Genomic DNA, 7,785 nt, shown 5'->3' on the forward strand with positions numbered 1-7,785 from the left:
CACACACACACACACACACACATACAGATCATCGTATTTTCATTATAAATGCTCCTGATTGAATATAACTCTAAACTTGACGAACACGGCAAAAGCTGCCGTTTACAAAAAAAACAAACGAAGACTGCTAATATTCATGTTACTTTTTTCTTTTTTGACATTTAATTCAAGAGGCAGTGTACGCAGAACAAAATTAGGAGGCTGTCTGAAATGCTCCAACACTCTTCGAGTCTTTCTTAGATGCAAAAATGTTGTTTTCATGTAGTGCATCCAAAGCCAGCTCCATACAGGTTTTTTGTACCCGGCTAAAAGCGGAGATAAAGAAACCCCCATCCTGCTTCATATTCACTTAGTTACCTCCAAAAAAACCAGTGCAGGCCATAATAATTACTTTTTACAGTCATGATTTTTTCTGGTTTAATTTGTGCATCTTTTCTTGTTTGTGCTCTCCGCCTCTCTGACTCAGTCCAGGACAGATGTGCTCTTTGTTTCTTCTTCTCCTCTCTTGATCTTCTGCAGATCCTTACATGATGTCTTGCTGGTGCTGCGTCGACTCGCTTACAACCTGCAGGGCAGAAACACAGCAGTCATTAGATATTCAGAGATATAGAAAATACACTGTGTGAGAGTCAGCAGAGTCAGTTTCTTTATGATAGAACATCCTCATAACAAGCTGGCTACTGATGGAAATATTTGTAAACTTCATACTGCAATGTGAGTTTTCTTTTACTTATTCCAAAAGCACAAGAGTTTAACGTGTTGGGACATTGAAAGGTTTCTTTATTTCAAAAGGTAGCAAAGTAAACAGCTACATGTCATCAACAGTCAAAGTCTGCAGAGCTGCACAGCAAGGTGGTGATTTAAAACCTAGTGATACAAATTAGCTTTTATTAAATATAAAAGAGCAACCAGGACCTGTGTCAACACGTCTGTGATGTATGTATTTCCAGGAAACTGTGGGTGTAGTGTGTTTCCACTCAGGTGGGACAGGATGTTTGGTTGAAGGTGGCACACTGTGAACTAGTCGCTGCATGTGTGTGGGGGTGTTTACTTGGAAAAGTCACGAATGCCTTCTTGGTGATATGAAAACACAATGTGTTTGTACAGATAGGACTCACAAATGTAGCTTGTGAAACGCCAGAAATTGACACATCACCAAAATTCCAGCATTTCCCTTTAACAGGACAGGACATAAGGAGGTGTAGACGTCGTGTCCAGTTTTTATTTTAGACTTTGTATTAGATATAAGATTAACTGTAAACTCTGAATTTACCTTTAGTCTTTCTACATCTCCAAACAAACTGAAAAGGAAAGATCTTAAAATCAAATCAGTAGATCTGTACATGCTGTGTTTTACCTCTCCATCACGGGTTTCGATGGTCTTGATGAGGACGGTTTTCTTTGAATGCGTCTCAGAGGAGCGCTGCTGGTGCTCGGGGCTGGTCTCTGTTTAAACACAGTGAGAAAATATCAACTTCAACATGACACAAGTCTTCCCAGACATCATTTTTCCTATCATGTTATGAAATCAGGACGCCATGTGAGCACTACATTTCTGTCGCATAGAAATGATGGCTCATTGTGTGTCGAACTCCATGTGGAGGTGAACTGATTTGTGGGTTGGTCCCATAGACTGAATCATTTTTGGTACAGACTCCAGACTTCATATATGTTGTAGAGAAATGTGTCCTCTAGTGGTGTGTTCAGGGAACAGCAGGTGTGTTCTTACCTCTGAAGCTCAGAGTGGAGTAGCTCTGCACAGGCAGGGTAATCCTGCACGGACAAAAAGAGAAGTGTTGAAAACAGGATGCATTATAAATGTAGTTCTTAGTTATTATTCTGTTATGATGAAACGTTTTTGTTTCAAGGCCTCAAAATTGATAGAAAGTGGAAAAACAACATAACTGCAGCATGTGGAGAAACGTTTTTTCAGTCAAAAATGTTCAGTAAAAAAATGATTTTACAGAAAATATACAAGTCAGTTAGAACTTAAAGACCTTCTTGTATAAAGATACAACTTAATAAATCAACATTTAAGGCTCAAATGAAATTAAAAAGTGAAAAAGTTTCTGTCTCTTTGTTGCATTAAATCTGAAATTACATCCTGATCAAGCTTTTTTATTTACAGGAGGCCTTAGCCTCCAGCATCACCTGCTCTCCTCCCCTTCCAGCAGCTTCCTGTAGGTGGCGATCTCCATGTCAAGGGCCATCTTGATGTTAAGCAAGTCCTGGTACTCTCGAAGATGGCGTGCCATCTCATCCTTCATGTTGGCGATCTCTGACTCCAGCCGTGCGATGGTGTCCTGGAAACCACTCGCATCCCGTCCATGGCGGTCCTCCATGTCCCTCATCTGCCTCATCAGGGACTCATTCTGGGTTTGACAAAGAGAAACGTGTGACATAAGTGTTTGAAATGGATGAGGCACAGATTCATTGTATAATCTTTGTGTGTCAGAGACGTACAGTGCCTTTGAGGGAGTCAATCTCGCAGGTGTAAGCCTGGATCTGGTGTCTGAACTCCATGGTCTCCTGCCGGGCCTGCTTCAGGGCCTCGTTGTTCTTACTCACTGCCTGGTTCAGGTCGGTCACCTGAAGTGATAAAGGTCAAGGTCAGTTATTCCTGGAACTACAGCTTACACCACTGGGAAATAAAATAATAAAAATAAAATCCCCAATGTTGTAATGTTAACAGTCCCTCCATGTTTCACCTTTGACTTGTACCAGTCCTCAGCCTCTGCGATGTTCTTGGCAGCGATGCCCTCGTACTGGGCTCTGATGTCTCTCAGTGCTGCTGTCAGATCCGGTTTAGACATGTCCATCTGGATCTGCACCTGAGTCTCCTGCATCTGAGTCTGCAGCTCACGGATCTCCTGCAGGATGAGGAGGAGGAGGAGGAGCAGGTGAGACAGAGGTTAGAGCTGTTGGTGGTTTGTGGGGATTTATGTGTGTGTTTGTTGTCTCCAGAGAACAGAATAGATTACAGGGATTAGGTTTGTATACAGAATCATTGCCAACCAGTAACAACCAGAAAACCATTATTAACATAGGAACCAGTCGGTATTTATCAAAGTTAGTTTGAACTTCATGAATTGTTCACACATGTAGTCAAATGTTGATGGAACCAAGCTTGGATCCATCCTGTAGCCACAAGGCACCACTCAGCAGCTGTGGTTGCTGAATTGTAATCACTCTGTGAACACCTGATAGCAGCCCTGTAGAAGCGTGCAATCACACTGCAACAACCACTTGGCATTGTGTCGCTACCACAGGGAAGTCTCGAGGCTATGAAACACTCACAAACTCACGTTTACTTTTGCTCTGAACATTGCACTGACTTAAATTCATTTCCTGGAAGCTTGCCCAAGAAATAGGATTGACAACTGACCCAAAAACCAGCTTTATTCCTGCATTTGCCCACAATTAACTGGTCTTTGGTCAGAATTGTGCCACCGAGAGAAGCTTAGTCAGGAACACACACACACACACACACACACACACACACACACACACACACACACACTACAAAGCTTACAGTACAAGCCAGTGTGGTTCAGAGACGAGGATGTCTTGTGTTGATACAACGTTTAATTTTAGCTGTACAACTGCTGCGTGAGATTTCAGTGCTCTGCTGCAAAACTGTACAGGCCCACTGCCAACCAATCCTCTTGTGTTGTCATCACAAATACACTCAACTATACAAACTCGAACGAATGTAACGACACACAGACAGATGAGCCAAACACAGAGAGCACGTAACAGACAGAAAAGACAAGACGGAAACATGCTCTGTGAATGTGTTTCTTTCATGGCCTCACACCAAATATTTAAAGTTACATGTTGCACTGTTCCATAAGTTATCTCAATGAACTTGTTGAGATCGCTCAAATATATTAAAGTTAAGAGTTTGTGCCTGTTTGTTGTCAAGATGTACTTATGAATCCTTCAGAGAGAAGGAAAGAGAAAAAGAAGGAAGAGAGAACCTCTTCATGGATCTTCTTCAGGAAGGCGATTTCCTCCTGCAGCGTCTCGATGCGTCTCTCCAGGTCCAGGCGAGCCAGAGTGGCAGCATCCACATCCTGCAACAGTTTGGTGAATTAGTTATGTTGTTTTAAAACATCTAAAGTCAGGAGAGCAACCCTTGGTATGATCTGATTTGGTGAAGCAAACATTTAACCGGAGTACTTGAGGCCTTTATGAAGTACAAAGTGAAGTGCATTAGAGACTCACCGCCCTGAAAGCAGCCAGGTTGTTTTCTGCATCTTCTTTCTCAAGGATTTCTTCCTGAAGTCTGGAGCGGATAAATGCAAAATTATTATTTTTAGAACATCACTAAAGAAATGGTTATAGTATTCTCAACAGCTTTGATCCTGAACATCATTTAAAAATACATTTTAAACATTAGCTCGAACCATCTGCACTGTGATGCCAAAGACAAAAGTTGACACAACTATTTCTGTTGTAATAAAATCTCTCCTGTAAAACCAGATGGGTTTTAATCCTCTTTTGCACTGAACAGATGCTAGTCTTATTTATTAAGCCATGAACGCATCCTTGAATCAAAATGCACTGATAGGTCAAAGAAGAATATCCATATTGAATCCATTAAACTCCCCTGAATAAACCTCTGCACAGAAACCTTAAAATATAAAGGAAATAAAACCAGGATAAAAGCTCTATTTTTTTTTTAATCTGAGGGAAAATGTTTTAATCCTCATGATGGAGCTTTCATTGATCATCATAATCCTAACTTGTCTTCCCCCCTTCTCCCTAACTCTTTATAAAACTGGCACTTAAGATGTAAACCACAGAGAGAAGAAGAGAAAGAACAGATCATTAGACGTCCTGCAGATATGTGGGAGCGCTTTCCTCTCCTTTTATAGTAAAGCACACTGTAAACATGCTGTGTGTACACTCTTCATATTGCCCCACCCACCTTAGTTTGATCTTGTCCAGGTCGTCGATCAAGTTGTCTCGCTCCACCTCTATGCGTGACCTCTGATTGGTCAGGATCTCCACCTGCCTCCTCAACTCGTTCATCTCCTCCTCATACAGGTCGGCGATGCGTGTTGGCTCACGTCCACGCAGGCGCTCCACCTCCACAGACATCGCCTGGTTCTGCTGCTCCAGGAAGCGGACCTTCTCGATGTAGCTGGCAAAGCGGTCGTTCAGGTGTTGCAGCTCGGCCTTCTCGTTGGTCCTTGTGGTCAAGAACTCCTGGTTTAGGGCATCAGCCAGGCTAAAGTCCAGTGTCTCACCCATGCCTGCATAGGTGCGCCCCACTGAGACCCGGGAGGCCCCCACAGGCTTCCCGTAGTAGCTGGAAGACACCCGGTAGGCTGGTGTTGAGCTGGACCGGGTCACCTCATAGACCCTGGAGGTGGCATGGCCCCCACCGCTGCCGGCATGGCCCAGCATGGCGCGGTTGAGGGAGGGTGAGGCGTAGCTGCCATGGCCAAAGTGTCTGCGGTAAGAGGAGGCGGTTTGGGCTGAGGAGCTGAAGGAGGCCATGATGGAGGACTCAGGGAGCCTGGTGAGGGCTGCAGCAAAGGAGAGCACTGAAGAAGAACTAACTATCCTCAACTATTTGTAGACACCCCCTCCCTCACTTTTTGACGCCTCCCCCCGATGAACTTCCCTCCCTGAGTTGCTCTAGACCTCCTCTCTCTTCCTCTGTCTTTGTCATCTATCTATCTTTTCTTTTTTTCTTTTTTCTGAACTCTTTGTGACTTTCCTCTTTTTTCTTCTAATAGAAAACTTGATCATCAAGATATCAAGATATTAACCTTTTGGTTCTGACCCGACACTTGGTGACAAGAAAGGAAGAAAATGGGGAAAAAAAAACAATCACAGCATTGTACTTTAATCAAGCCTCTATCGCTCCACAAAGACTGCTGTGTCTCTTTCCCCAGTGCCCAGACCCAAAATTGATTACTTCAGAAACCTGCGTTGCAAAATTAGTGCGGTTGAACTTCAAGTACTCTCTATCCAATGCCAAGATTGTGGTCTCATTTAGATAAAAAAGCAAACTGTGGATTCTGGCACAGCGCTTATGTCAGCATGGCCATTGTGCTGAGTCTAAACATCTTGAAATGTGCTCCAAGAAGATCAGTGTAGGTGTTCAACTTAGTGTTATTATGACAGTATAGAACAACAAAGAGTAATTAGAGCAACCCGGAAGTGAACAGATTAATTCTATTGCATTGCACTGAAACAAAAGTTGCACCATGCAGGTTAAACTTTAAGCATGACCCAAACTGTTCCTCGATGTTAGCCAAGAAGTTTTCATCCCTCAACTTCACCAAATGTTTGAGATGTCACAATACTCGTGAATGAACAACCTGTTTACATAAGAGGACCTGTGGAATCGCAGAGTGTCATGAGAAAGTCTCCTGCTTCTGTGATCTCACTTCCTAACAATGTGAGGATGCAGGGATGGATGGTGTCTTCTAGAGCTTTTGTATCTTCCTCACATGGTGAAGCTGTGCAGGTTGTTAATGACAGCATCTGCGGGGGGGGAGCTTTGACAAACCTGCCTTAAAAAGGAAAACTATCCCACCCTGTGCGACAGAGAGGTACAGCATGTGCCTGCATGCACTCCCACAGCAGTAGAGAGCTGCACTTCCAAACAATATGTGCTACTTATGATGATAACACAAAGGTATGCCAGCAGACACCAGACTCCAAGATGCTCTGGGTTAAAATCAGCCGCTGGTGAAATTTTGAAAGGCCAAAGATCACTTTTATAACAAGAGGATAAGCTTTCAGATGCTTTCATTGGTGCAGTTTTATTGATCATATCTTACAGAGATAAGGAAAATAAAACATTTAATCAATTTGGACTTGATTCAAGCCACCTATTTTTTGAACCCACCTGCCCACTGGAATATCTTATTCAAAACAGATTGAATGGATATAAATAGATGAATTGGCTTGAAGGACAAACGTGTTGCTCAGTGAGAGAAATGTGATGCACATTACAATTTCTTTACATTGTATAACATCGCTTCCTTATGAGTCATTTCCTCTTGGGCCAACTGGAGACTAAAAATGTCTTCAATCTTGCAGCAATTAAGAGTTATGAGACGTATCTTATTGCTGTCGCCAAGGACTACACAGGTGTTACTGATCCCTTTAATTAATGCTGCGGTATGTTTCAGAGGTCAGGTTCCACAGTCAGCGCTGTGCTCGGCTACTTACTGCAGTTATTAATGGAGGATAAAACAGGGGAGCCATCGTTAACGTAATTAATAACACCTGTGTCAAGTGTCAAAAATCCACTCCAGTAAGGCCTCATACTTTCTCTCTGGGTGCTCTATAACAAGATTTCAGTCAAATGAGTATTTTAGGTTGCTTCTTCTGATTGCAACCTTTTTAGATAGTAGGTAACTTTAGGTAGTTCAAAGGGTAACACCAGAGCACCTGAAATCCTTGATTTATGGATGAACTTTTCACCTGTGTGCACTGATGTAAAGTGTACTTCAGTGTGTGTGTGTGTGTGTGTGTTAGTATATTGTGACTTCACCAACATCAGAAGCTGTTTGTGGTTAAGAGCTCTACAGATAAATCAGCACTAAGGCTCCAAGAAAAATAAAGCAGCAATAAAGCTAAATTGAACATTTAGTAAGACCTGGTCATTTATTTTTAACACAGGATAGTTCCTTTACAATGCATAAATATATCTTGCCAGAGATCACTCCTGATTTTTGCAATGTGAGAAAGATTTGTGTTGTCTGCCTGTGTTAATTATTTTTGTGATAACCTCACATATTCTGACTGTGATTAAAG

At 42.5% G+C, this 7,785-nt stretch overlaps 1 protein-coding gene across 1 annotated transcript; it reads right to left on the bottom strand.

Annotated features, from left to right (window-relative positions):
• Positions 1 to 133: 133 nt before the first annotated feature.
• Positions 134 to 5,559, bottom strand: desmb (desmin b). The gene is made up of 9 exons (XM_020648239.3): positions 4,934 to 5,559; positions 4,228 to 4,288; positions 3,981 to 4,076; positions 2,709 to 2,870; positions 2,464 to 2,589; positions 2,152 to 2,372; positions 1,730 to 1,773; positions 1,358 to 1,446; positions 134 to 565 (listed from the first exon to the last, which is right to left on the bottom strand). The coding sequence occupies exons 1-9, from the start codon at positions 5,506 to 5,508 to the stop codon at positions 524 to 526; spliced, it is 1,416 nt and encodes a 471-aa protein (XP_020503895.2). The 5' UTR covers positions 5,509 to 5,559; the 3' UTR covers positions 134 to 523.
• Positions 5,560 to 7,785: the final 2,226 nt, after the last annotated feature.

Source organism: Labrus bergylta, chromosome 24 (assembly GCF_963930695.1).
Source record: "Labrus bergylta chromosome 24, fLabBer1.1, whole genome shotgun sequence".
Classification (NCBI taxonomy): domain Eukaryota; kingdom Metazoa; phylum Chordata; class Actinopteri; order Labriformes; family Labridae; genus Labrus; species Labrus bergylta.

What these genes read in the sequence shown, in the direction of transcription:
- desmb (XM_020648239.3), bottom strand. Translation starts at nt 5,508, where the DNA reads ATGGCCTCCTTCAGCTCCTCAGCCCAAACCGCCTCCTCTTACCGCAGA. An exon ending in CTGGACAAGATCAAACTAAG is followed by an intron (nt 4,289 to 4,933) that starts GTGGGTGGGGCA and finishes TATCCGCTCCAG; the next exon opens with ACTTCAGGAAGAAATCCTTG. An exon ending in TTGACTCCCTCAAAGGCACT is followed by an intron (nt 2,373 to 2,463) that starts GTACGTCTCTGA and finishes TGTCAAACCCAG; the next exon opens with AATGAGTCCCTGATGAGGCA.